This window comes from Geotrypetes seraphini, chromosome 7, assembly GCF_902459505.1.
Source record: "Geotrypetes seraphini chromosome 7, aGeoSer1.1, whole genome shotgun sequence".
Lineage (NCBI taxonomy): Eukaryota > Metazoa > Chordata > Amphibia > Gymnophiona > Dermophiidae > Geotrypetes > Geotrypetes seraphini.
The window spans coordinates 192,484,311-192,497,441 of record NC_047090.1 but is presented as its reverse complement, the minus strand read 5'-3'; the positions used below and the strand labels follow the sequence as shown (position 1 = coordinate 192,497,441).

General features: G+C 46.9%; 1 protein-coding gene across 3 annotated transcripts in view; it reads left to right on the top strand.

Moving 5' to 3' along the window:
* The window catches only part of TTLL5 (tubulin tyrosine ligase like 5), a 602,590-nt gene that overhangs the window by 24,744 nt on the left and 564,715 nt on the right, over positions 1-13,131 (top strand). For all 3 annotated transcript variants that reach the window (XM_033951293.1, XM_033951292.1, XM_033951290.1), the window contains exon 3: positions 7,760-7,935. In XM_033951293.1, coding sequence (XP_033807184.1) covers positions 7,832-7,935 — 104 coding nt within the window. In that variant the 5' untranslated portion in view covers positions 7,760-7,831. The remainder of the gene's footprint in view (positions 1-7,759; positions 7,936-13,131) is intronic.

Here is a 13,131-nt window from a genome sequence, read left to right as displayed (position 1 = left end):
CGGTCAAAACAGCAATTAGGGAGGCCAAACTTCGTGTGGAAGAAACTCTAGCAAAGAACATTAAGAAGGGGGACAAATCCTTCTTCAGGTATATTAGTGATAGGAAAAAGAACACAGACGGGATAGTTCGCCTTAGCAAACCGGATGGGAATTACGTGGAAGCAGATTCCGATAAAGCTGAACTACTGAACGAATACTTCTGCTTGGTCTTCACTTGCGAGGCACCAGGACACGGTCCTCAGTTAGAGGCTAAGTCAAGTGTGGACGACTCGTTTCAGAATTTTGAGTTCACACCAGGTGAAGTTTACAGCGAATTGTCAAGACTAAAGGTAAATAAAGCCATGGGACCAGACAATCTGCACCCAAGAGTGCTCAAAGAATTGTGCGATGTCCTGGCGATACCGCTAGCCGCACTCTTCAATCTCTCCCTAAGCACGGGGAGAGTACCCTTGGACTGGAAAACAGCCAACGTCATTCCTCTGCACAAAAAGGGTTGCAAGGCAGAGGCTGCGAATTACAGACCAGTGAGTCTCACATCAATAGTGTGTAAACTCATGGAAACTTTAATTAAACGCAAATTAGACACGATCCTATATGAGGGGAATCTACGGGATCCCAATCAACATGGATTCACCAAGGGTAGGTCCTGCCAGTCCAATCTCATCAGCTTCTTTGACTGGGTGACAAGGAAGCTAGACTTGGGAGAGTCTATGGACATCGTGTACCTGGATTTCAGTAAAGCATTTGATAGCGTCCCACACTGTAGGCTGTTGAGCAAAATGAAATCGATGGGGTTAGGAGAAACACTAACTACTTGGGTCAATGATTGGCTAAGTGGAAGACTTCAAAGGGTAATGGTTAACGGTACCCTCTCTAAAACATCGGAGGTGACCAGCGGAGTACCACAGGGTTCAGTCCTGGGCCCACTCCTTTTCAACATATTCATAGGGGATCTGACTCAGGGGCTTCAGGGTAAAATAACATTATTCGCCGATGACGCTAAACTATGCAATATCGTAAGTGAATGTAATTTACAGGATAGTATGGCACAGGACCTGCTTACATTGGAAAGATGGTCCTCGACCTGGCAGCTGGGCTTTAACCCTGGGAAATGAAAGGTTATGCACCTCGGTAGCGGTAATCCATGCAGAAATTACACCTTGAATGGAGAAACTTTAACTAGAACTTCGGCGGAACGAGACCTAGGAGTAATCATCAGTGCAGACATGAAAACTGCAATCAAGTGGAGAAGGCTTCATCTAAAGCAAGGCAGATGATGGGATGTATCAGTAGAAGCTTTGTCAGCAAGAAGCCTGAAGTCATAATGCCATTGTACAGAACCATGGTGAGACCTCATCTGGAATACTGTGTACAATTCTGGAGGCCACATTACCGTAAAGATGTACTTAGAATCGAGTCGGTTCAACGGATGGCCACCAGGAGGATCTCGGGGCTCAAAGGTCTCTCGTACGAGGAGAGACTAAACAAACTACAGCTCTACACTCTAGAAGAACGTAGGGAGAGGGGAGACATGATTGAGACATTTGAATACATCACAGGACGTATCAAGGTGGAAGATGATATCTTCTTTCTCAGGGGACCCTCTGCCACTAGAGGGCATCCGCTCAAACTCAGAGGCGGGAAATTTCATGGCGACATCAGGAAGTATTTCTTCACAGAAAGAGTGGTTGACCGTTGGAATGAGCTTCCAGCGCAGGTGATCAAGGCCAGCAGCGTGCTGGACTTTAAGAATAAATGGAATACCTATGTGGGATCCTTACGAGGGTCGAACTGGAATATCGGTCGCTAGGTATAGACTTAAGAGGATGGGTCAGTAGGGTGGGCAGACTTGATGGGCTACAGCCCTTTTCTGCCGTCATCTTCTATGTTTCTATGTTTCTATCGTTGCTTGTCAACCAATCCATTAACAGAGGCTGTCCTTAAATTTGGACAAAAATCTTCCTTTTAACATGAAATAAAAGTTTCAGAAATCATATTTTCGTTTACATTCATTTCTAAATATACATAACCATTTTATAACATAGCCAAAAACTTTAAATCTAAACCTGCTTATCTGTTTCAAAAGAGCCTGCATTCAAGTGTTGAAAAGTTCTTGTCTCTCCCTGTCAGAACAGAAAAGGAGGAGGAGGGGCTATCCCCCCTGCTCTAAAAAAAAAAAAAAAATATATATATATATATATATATATATACACACACACACACACACAAATCATTTTCTCACATCTCATTCAAAGCATCTATCATTCATTCGGGGCCCCTTTCATCCACAGATCCATACAATATATTTCATTCATATTTAATACATGTTATATCTCAGTTTGGAATATGGAGTCTAATATGCTCATCCTAACCGGACTAAGCACATCTGTTATCAATTTAGAACCACGAGGCTAAAGGCGGGAAGCTGAACAAAGACAGACAGAGAGAGAATAGGCCGAGCACAAAATGGAGTAAAGCCAAGCAGAAGATAGAGAAAGATAGAGAACAAAATGGAGTCATTAATATTTCTATGTATGTTATGCATTACCTGATTTCCTCTATGGTCTGGCTTAATAGCGAAGTACATAAAAATAATATTATTATGCTTTTCCTTAATATTAATCTGTAGTGAGTTTTTCTGGCCTTGGCTACATCCATATTCAGATTTTTATTCACCAACTTTTCGTACGCTTCTATTGGGCGTGGCCTTAACTAACACATGTGCTTGTATCTAACTAGAGTTATCCAGAACCATACGAAAAGCAGATGTTTTTGTAGAAAAACTCCACAAAATACTCTACAAACACATCTTATTCATTATCCATTCCATAGTGCCCCCTAGAGTGCCACTTCAATACTGCTGGGAGGGGAGGAAGGGAAGAGAGTTACTGCTGGACAGGAGGAGGAGGGAAGGGAGAAGGAAAAAAGGAAGGAAACAGCTGGTAAGGAGATTAGAGGAGGGGAAGGGGAGAGAGGCATGAGAAAGAGATTGATGATGGGAAGGGGTCAGCAGAAAAATAAGCAGAGAGGGACAACGATGGTAGATCTGATGTAGGAGAGATAAAAATGAAGAGAGCAGTGAAGCTGGAAAGGAGAGAGGGGCACAGGCTGGATGGAAAGGGGAGAGGGGCATAGAAAGAAGACAGATACCATATGGAAGGGGGAGAGGACAGACAGTGGATGGAAGGGGCAGATGCTGGATTGAAGAGACAGAGAGGGCAGACGCTGGAAGGAAGAGAGTGAAAAGAAGATGAAAGCAGAAACCAGAGACAACAAAAGGTAGAAAAAAATAATGTTATTTCTATTTTGTGATTAGAATATATCAGATTTGAAATATATATCCTGCTAGAGCTGGTGTTAGACATAACTGGGGACTGCAAAGCCCAGGCAGTACTTCTTTAGCTTCCAGCTGGCTTAGGGTGCTCTCTGACCAGGGGGCAGTTGCCCTAGTTGCACTCCCCTAACACTATTCCTGTCATGTGTGACTGCAGTATTCTGTTAGCATGATATTTCTGTGTAGCATTCTGTAATAATTTGGCTTGTTCAGTTTTCTTGATAGTAGAGGGGATATATGTGAAGGGGAGGGGAGACAGGGGTTTTGTTGGTCCTTGCTCTGTATATTTATATTTATAAAATGACAGTTGTACAGAATATTGTTTCTTTTTATACTTTAACTAGTCTTTAAGCCCGTTACATTAACGGGTGCTAGAAAAGATGTGTCAGTCTGTCTGTGTTTCTTTATCTCCCTCTCCTTGGCCACTGTCTGTGTCTTTCTGTCTCGCAGCCTTCTTTCCCTCTCCCTAACTGTCTCTCCATGGCCCTCTTCTGTCTTCCCCCCCAGAGCAAAGCTGTTTGCCCTAAGCACACCCCAAAGCAGCCCTCTTTCCCTCTCCCTGTCTCCATAGCCCCTTCTGTCTCCCCCAGCAAACCCCTCCCCCAAAGCATCCCCCTTTCCCTCTCTCTGTCTCTCCATGGCCCCTTCTGTCTTCCCCCCAGAGCAAAACTGTCTGTCCCATCACACCATCCCCCCAAAGCAGCCCCCTTTCCCTCTCCCTGTCTCTCCATGGCCCCTTCTGTCTTCCCCCCATAGCAAAACTGTCTGTCCCCAGCATACCTCCCCCCAAGCAGCCCCCTTTCCCTCTCCCTATCTCTCCATGGCCCCTTCTGTCTCCCCCAGCACACCCCTCCCCCAAAGCAGCCCCCTTTCCCTCTCACTATTTCTCCATGGCCCCTTCTGTCTCCCCCCAGCACACCCCTCCCCCAAAGCAGCCCCCTTTCCCTCTCCTTGTCTCTCCTTGGCCCCTTCTGTCTTCCCCCAGAGCAAAACTGTCTGTCCGCAACACACCTCCCCCCCCCCAAAGCAGCCCCCTTTCCCTCTCCCTATCTCTCCCTGGCCCCTTCTGTCTCCCTTAGCAAAACAATAACTTCACCTCACTGAGTATGAAGAGAAAATCTTGTAAATAATGTGGTTAAAATTCTAATTAGAGATATACCACAAAGTTCAGTGCATGATATGCCTTGAATACTTGCTGTGCATCGTCTTCTTCTTTATAATATGAAGTAAGACAGGCAAATGACCTTTAATGTTTTAATCGTTTATTCATTCTTTAACCATGCAGAGTTACTAGCATGCCCCGACGGGACTCGTTTCGCTCATAAAGAGCTTTCTCAAGGGTTCACAGTAGGCGCTCTGCAAAATATAGAAAACATTTTACATTTTAATTTTATAAAGACATACCATAATACAAATAATCATTCTAATTAGAGAATGACACGGTGGCGGTTTACCCGCGGCCACCGCATTTTAGCCGCGGGTCACCCGCCGAAAACGGGGAAGAAAACTAGCAGTCGCTGCGGCGACGGGGACAAGGCCATTCACTGCCCGCGGGGCGGTGAATGGTCTTGTCCCCCGCAGTGAGGCATGAAGGATCGCGCGGTCCCCGCAGCTCACACCCGCCCGCCCAATCGATTCCAGTGTCCAGCCAGCTCTCTCCCCTCTCCTCACCCCAGTCCGCAGATCCTCCTCCTCGGCGACCCGCACGCTACCAGAGAGCCGCGCACACCCGCCGCTGCTCAGCCTCGATCTTCTGCTCTGACGCAACCGGAAACAGGAAGTTGCAGCAGAGCAGAAGATCGAACACTGAGCAGCCGCGCGTGTGCGGCTCCCTGGGAAAGCGCGCAGGTTGCCGAAAAAGAAAACCCACAAACCAAGGTGAGGAGAAGGGAGAGAGCCGGCCAAACACCAGGATCGACCGGGCAGGCAGGTAGTGGCCGCGGGGACCGTGCGATCGCTAGTGTTCCCGGCTCAAATTGGAAGGAGGGAGTGAAAGGGAAAAGGATTCTGGGCCAAGGGGATGAAGACAGAAAGAAAAACCTACAGCAGGAAAGAAAGGGAAGGACTGGCAGGTGAGCCAGATGCTAGAAGCAGGGGGGGGGAAGAAAGAGGGAAAAAAGCTAGATGGGGTGAAAAGAAGAGACACACTGGTATGGAAGAGGAAGATAGGGGAAATCTGGACACAGGAAGGTAACAGAAAGAGGGGAAATTATGTGCATGGGGCATAGGGACAGAGACATAAAGGGGACATGCCATGGGGATGGTATATGGACACAGGGGGGGGGCAATGACAGATACATAGGGGAGATATTAGAAATGGGGAAAATAGGAGCACAGAAGCGAGATGGTTTGTGGGGATGAGACAGGGACCGAGCTCGCAGGCTCCAGTGGCTTGCACAAATTACATTCGTTTGAGGCTTTTATGTATGCTGCGGTGACGGTGACGGGGCGGTGAATGGGGTAGCAGTGGCGGTGACGGAGCGGTGAAAGGGATGGCAGTGGCGGTGACGGGGCGGTGAAGGGAATGGCGGTGACGGGGCGGTGCAGAGGATGGTGGGATGGGGACGGGGCGGTGACGGGGACAAATTTTTTCCCCGTGTCATTCTCTAATTCTAATCTCTATTCACATATAATAAGACTGTACTGGCTATAGTTAACCTATTTTAAATCATCTTCTTTAAATTATTAACTATGTTCTTAAATTATTATATCTAATATGTTTAATTTTAAATGGAGAATTCTAATCCTAAATAAAAAAATTAAATATTACACAATTTATTAATAATGTTCTCAGATCTGAATAATAAAAAACCTAATCAAACAACTATCTTTATCTAATAATAAATATAGTTCATTGTAAATTAATATGAATTAATATAACTTATTAATTTTATAAATGATGATTTTGTGAATTATCTTATTTAATACCACTTCTATATATAACTCAATAATTTATAAATAATTCTTGGTCTATTTAAATTATTTAACTAATCTCATGTGCAAAAATCATCTTTACTTATTGTTGATAATTATTCCATATACTACTCATTAGATCCACTAATCATTCAAGTATTCAAGGCATATCATGCATTGAACTTTGTGGTATATCTCTAATTAGAGTTTTAACTACATTATTTACAAGATTTTCTCTTCATACTCAGTTATTGTTTTGCTAAGGCTTGCACAACCTCACTTTCATCTTTATACTACATTGAGGTCCCTTCTGTCTCCCACCAGCACACCCCTTCCCCATAGCAGCCCCCTTTCCCTCTCCTTCTGGCCCCCTGTATTGATCCCCCTGCTTACCCTCCCTCCATCCCGGCGTCTTCTGGCCTGCTCCTCTTCAAAGCAGGCCGCAATCGTGGTGGCCAGCCCCAGCGAACCTCGCAGGCCGCACCCCAACCCGGAAGCACGCTCCCCCCCCCCCCGACGCGATCCCGTGCGTCAGAGGGAACGTGCCACCGAGGCCGGAAAGCGACCCGAGAGGCCTGCGGCAAGGATCAAGCACATGCGCCGCTAACGTTTTATTATATAGGATAAAATACATTCAATATAAAATCATAACTGATGCTTGCGCGGATAGGATCAAATGATTTGCGGGGACCGAGCTCGCGGAGATGGGGCAGAAACGGAGTTTTTAAATTTTAGTCCTAGTAGTTTGCTGGTCCACAAAATAATTCTTTTATTTCTGCCGGTCCACTGGGGTAAAAAGGTTGAAAAACACTGTTCTAGAGGTTTCTAGCTGTGGTAGCAATACAGATAGGCTGCTCTGGAACTTTCCCTTTGACCCATTCTGCCCCCTCCAATGCAATTTCCTGTTTCTGTGTGGGCAAGATGGGTCAGAGGGACAGCTCCATAGCATAGTGTTTCTGTCAGGTACTATGACCTAGATTGGCCTTTATTGGAAACTGGAATCTGAGCTGGATGGTCTATTGGTCTGATCCAGTGTAGTCTGTAGGCATTGCTGTCGGGACTTCTAGAAGAGTTTTAAGGTAGACTGGGGGGTGGTGGGGGATATGCTGTATTGTACCCTTAGATAGCAGGGGTAGGGGGGGAATGAGAAAGGGTCAGATGGTGAGAGAAGAAAGCCGGGAAGATCATAAGGGAGACACTGCAACGTGATTAATTTTTCCAGCCACAATTATGTTTTTAATCATGACTAATAAATTACATGCCAATCATAGTGTTTATTGCAATTAACGTGCAGCCATATCACTTATTAATCCTGCTGTCTATGGAGAACATCTGTCCTAGGTATGGAAGTTTTACTTTCTGTGGGTCTTTAAAGATCTGAAGAAAACTCTGATATCTTCAGGCTGGCAGAAGGAATGCTATGATGTCCCTAGACTAGAGTGGGGATTGTTCTATGTTCTTAAGCTGCAGTAGCAATATCTGAACATGGTCTGGCATTTCTTCTCTTTGGAGATGTTGCAGATTTGCTGTGGGAGTTGACTTGGATTGAGGCCTACAATAAGTGTATAAGGACCCACACAGGACATGCCTCTAATGATGACACGAGAGCTCCATGAAATTGTCTTGTCTTCAGATGAAGAGGAGGAGGAGGAGGAAGAAGAGGAAGATATCGAGGAAGAAAATTTAGAGTAAGGAAAACAGAATCTAATTTCCATGATTGGTTCTTTTGTGTCACATTGCATTAATCCCAAGGAGCGTGTTAGCAGATTAGTAAAGAAATGTTTAGAAGCTTTACGCATGCCCTCTCTTGAACTCTTCAGCAGAGAATGACACTGGGCCAAATTTTTCCTCGCCCCTGTGGGAACTCATTTTCCCTTCCTGGCGAGTTCTTTTCCTGTTTCTGTCCCATTCCTGCAAGCTTTGTCCTTGTTTGCATAAGCCTCAAACACTTTAAAATCCTAAGTGTTTGCGGCTTGCACAATTAAGGCAGAGCTTACAGGAATGAGGCAGGGACAGCAACAAAACTCGTGGGAAAGGGACAGGGAAATTGAGTTCCTGCGGGGATGAGAACAAACTTGTCCCCTGTGTTATTCTCTACTCTTCAGCTAAGGTAATGGTTTTATTGAATTGGTTAGTTCCATGTTTTCCAAAGCCTGAATCAGTTATTAAACATGCTGGTGGTGGGGATAGAAATAAAGACCATCCTCTTCATAGACTACTTTAGCCAATAAAACAACATGAGGAGACAGTTGGCTATCCCCCCCCCCCCCCCCGTCAGGAACTTAATAGGAAGGACATAATAGGATATAAATAGACCAAGGGCTGAAGCCCAGAAAACTAGACTGAGGAAGATAATACTTCAAAGACAGATTAAGGGCCTGTTTTATAAAGCCGTGTGGCAACAGCCCCAAAGCCCTTTAAATCTATGGGCTTCGGGGTCATTACCGTGGCTTTGTAAAACTGGCCCTAAATAGGCCAAACTCCTTAGGAGGTGTGTAAATATTGTGTACTTAGCTGCAATAGTAAATCTAGTATTCGATGTGAAGATAAGTAAGACGATTGAATTGGTATGAACATATAAGTGCCGGTAACATAAGTAGGATGATTGATTGATTATGCCATATTTATGCTGGTATTAATAACTCTGTATTATAACACCTCCACAGAAGCTCATGCCAACCGCTCTGAATTGGCATACCAGTCATTAGTAGCGATATAGAAACTCACAGTAAATAGTAGGTCTGAACAAATGGGTTGTTTCCCCTTCCTACCAGCAGATGGAGGTACAGAACCGAGCTGTCCAGTAATATCACCAGTAGATAGGCTGGTACCCCCTGGAACTCATCAATATTTTTATCCATTCAACAGGTGGTAACGTTATTCATACTGGTGTCGCATGTCCCATGCATAGCTCCACACTGTGCTTGAGCTTAAAGGCCTTGCTGTTGGACTTGGTCTAAGGAATTAGTTTCAGTAGAGTACAGAGTTTGTTTCTGCAGCAGAGAATGACACAGTAACAGAATTCATCACCGTTCCCATCCTCGCGGGAAACCATTCTTTAGTGTCTATCTCAACCTCGGTCCTTCTACACCATTTCCTTTCTAACTTCCTACATAATCATTTAAGACTTAATAGTTCAGCCACACCCGCTTGACACCAAAACACCACTATGCATCAATAACCTTAGTTATCCTATTCAGTCTACTATGAAGGTATTGAGTGTAACACTAGACCAATACTTAACCATGAAGGACCAGGTAGACTCCTTAATCAGAAAGGGTTTTTTCACTCTCTGGAAACTTCGATCCATTAGAACATATATGCCAACATTTAGACTCCTGGTACAATCCCTCATACTGAGCCAACTTGATTACTGTAACATCGCCTATTTAGCAATTTTCCAAAAGAATATGCGACGATTACAATTAGTGCAAAATGCAGCGGTCAAACTGATTTTCAGGCTGAAGAAGTTTGATCATGTGACACCTTACTACCGACAGCTGCATTGGCTACCGATGGAGGCACGCGTAAAGTTTAAGTTTGCCTGTTTCTGCTTTAAAGTACTATACGGTCTAGCCCCTAAATACATAACTGACCTTTTCTCCTCAGCCAAGAGACATAAGAGAAGCTCACATTTGAACTTCGTTTCCTCTTCAGTTAGAGGATGTAAACTCAAGACACCATCAACATCTTTTCTCACATCAGGCAGCATTATGGGGTAAAGATCTAGAAAAATTGCTTACGCCTTCCACTTATGGGGAATTTAGGAAACGCCTAAAAACATCTGTTCCTGAAATATCTAGGCAGCTGACCCGTACATCTCTTTCGCCTCAATAACTGATCCCTTGAGCTGTTAATCACTAGCTTCCACCCTGTTAAGTTCAATCTATTTGTACCTTCTTTTAATCTTTGTAAACCGCATAGAACTTCACGGTCCTGCAGTACATAAACTGTTGTTATTATTATTATTTCTTCCTACCCTTTTTTTCCTCCTCATTAATGGGGGCCTGCTTATCCAAGATAGATTTTACTGTCATATTCCAAGTTTCAAAAAAGACTATTACATTTTCTACATCATCAAGTCTAAACTGACTCCATTACAGAGGGGGATTTTTTTTTTGTTCCTGTATTCTTCATATTGCACCAAATTTAATTATGATCCATTACCACTTTTACACCAAGCTTCCCTTTCAGGGGCAGGTACTATTTGGAAAAGGTCTGGATGACCGGATAGCCAGTGTTAAGGATTGTTGCCCTAAGACCTTGCCGGACAGCAGACCTCGGACGGCTTGGAGTCAGAGATGCGGGGATTTTCTAGGCTCTCGAAGATTCCATCCTTATGCAGGAGGCAAGTGACGCAGAGAGGTCACGGCTTGGGTTCAGCGGGGGCAGGCGACAGCAAATCTCTGGCTCTCATCCCTCTCCAGCCTCCATGAAAGCACAGTGACTCCAGGACAAGGGTCCAAGCCCCCCCCCCCCAGATAGGGGGCAAACTGTTGACCTATTGGTCAGTCTGGACTCAGATTGGCGCAGACTGTTGGGTCCTAGAAGTTGTTTGAGAAGGTTACAAAATCAAGTTCTGTGCCACCCTTTTGTACCTTTTTGTAGAGAGTCTGGGCAATGGTGCAAAGGCTACTGGATGTGCATGTCATAGAGCCAGTCCCAGACAAAGAATCAGACTCCATATATTTCATCATGTAAAGAAAGACTTAGGTGACTGAAGGCCAATTCAGGACTTCAAGTCAGTCAATGCTGCACTTCCACATGGAGACCAGCTGGTCATAGCAGTGGTCCTGGGGGAATTTCTTGGCCTATCCAATCAATAACCCTTGCTGTATTCCACTATTCATTAAACAACATCATTATCCCAGGACAAGCAGGCATGATATTCTCACATGTGGGTGACGTCATCTACGAAGCCCCGATGCGGACAGCATTTCAAGCAAACTTGATTGAAGATTCAAGCTTGCTGTGCTGCACCACGCATGCGTGCCTCCTGCTCCACTAGAGGGCGCATCCCCTCCTCGTGGTCTCCAGTTCGTTTTTTTCCGCGGAGCTAAGAAGACTTGTTTTTTCTAGCTCTGCCCCAAGTGCCTTCTTTGCACTGCATTTCTTATTTTAATTCGTTTAAAAAGTCGCTGTGCGAATAGTTAATTGTTTTCTTTTTTTTTTTAGTTCTTTTTCCTGCTTCATCGCGTACCGCGATTTCGTTTCGCGACCCGGGTGCCCCCGGGTCGTCGCGGCCACATGGCCTGGTAGGCCGCGGCCGCCTGTTTTTTCTATGTCCCGGCATGTTACCGGCTTTAAAAAGTGCACCAGGTGCGAGCGTCTATTATCTATCACAGACCCGCATCGCTGGTGCATCCTTTGCCTGGGGGCCGATCATCCGACCGAAACTTGCCCCCGGTGCGCAACTTTCCGACATCGGGCGCTCCGCCGCCGACGGGCCCGCATGGCGGACCTCTTTGCTGCTGACCAACCCTCGACCTTGGCCTCGGCCCTGGCCTTGACCTCGGCATCGGGTCCCTCGGCCCCCGCCTCGGGACTCGACTTCGAAGACCCCGAGTTCTCAAAAATCTTTGGCTCCGGGTAAGTCCCCTCTTCCTTCCTCAGGTTCTGTACCCTCGAAGAAGCCAACCTCGGGGACGATGTCCGGGCAAGGGGGGAGTTCCTTACCCACGGCCCCGGCGAAGACCTCGAAATCCTCTGGACGTGCCTCGGTGGAGTGCACCGTGGCCTCGGACATGCCATCGATGCTGTCTGTGCCGGTGTTCCAGGATATGGTCCGGGCAATGATCACGACGGAGCTATCTGTTGCCTTGGCTCACCTCCACCCGGCCCCGACCTCGACCTCGCGTGCGCCGGACCAGCCTGAGCCCCGTGTCGAGGCACATCGGGGAAAAGTGCGCCGTTTTCGCCGCATCTCTTCTTCCTCCGATTCCTCGCCGAGACACTCGAGGCGTTCGTCCCCTGCGGGGCGAAACGTAGGTCGAAACCCCTCGAGTCCTCGGGCCGCCGACTGTCCAAAAAGGCCCGGAGTTCGCCTCCGACCCGAGGCTGCTCGCCCTCGACTCGCTCAGGAGGACCGCTACGGGTAACCGAGCTGTCCCTCGCTAACCCTAAGCTTTTGCTGACTCCCCCTCGGTCCGGGGCTCCGGTCCGAGGCTCCAGGCTTTCTCCGAGGGAGTTCGGGGAGAGGTCTCCGACCAGACATCGGTTGGTGCCCCTAACCCCGACGTCGTCCCCGAGGGGCTCCTCGAGGCGACGCAGGTCCTCGACCCCAGAGCGCTCCCCAAGCGTGTCCCCGGTGTCGGATCGAGGGTCCGAGCGAGAACCTCGTTACTCGAGGGAGGCTTCCCTTTCCTTTTCAGCGAAGCGGAGGTCTTGTTCACTGTCCCCGCAAGGGGCTACGGGAACACCCCGCCCTTCCTTTACGAGGTTCGTCCAGGACATGGGATGTGCCCTTGACTTGGACTTACAATCTGACTCGAGATATTCCAAGGAATACCTGGCGGAGCTGGATATGCCTTCTCCACCCTGAGAGTCCCTCAGGCTTTCGCTGAACCCGGTGCTCTGGCAGACTCTCATCAGGAACCTCGAGACTCCTTACATGGTGACGGCTGTCCCATCTAAAATGGAGTCTAAGTACCAGACGGTGCCCTGCCCGGGGTTCGAGCAACCACAGTTGTCCCATCAGTCTCTGCTGGTGGAGTCTTCCTTGAAGAAAGCTCACCCCTCTCGGGTATCCGCTGCGGTCCCTCCGGGTCGCGAGGGCAGGACCCTGGACAAGTTTGGCCGCCGTCTGTATCAGAACTCTATGATAGCCTCTAGAGTACTGAGCTATACATTCACCTTCTCTTCTTATCTGAAACACCTCATTGGGC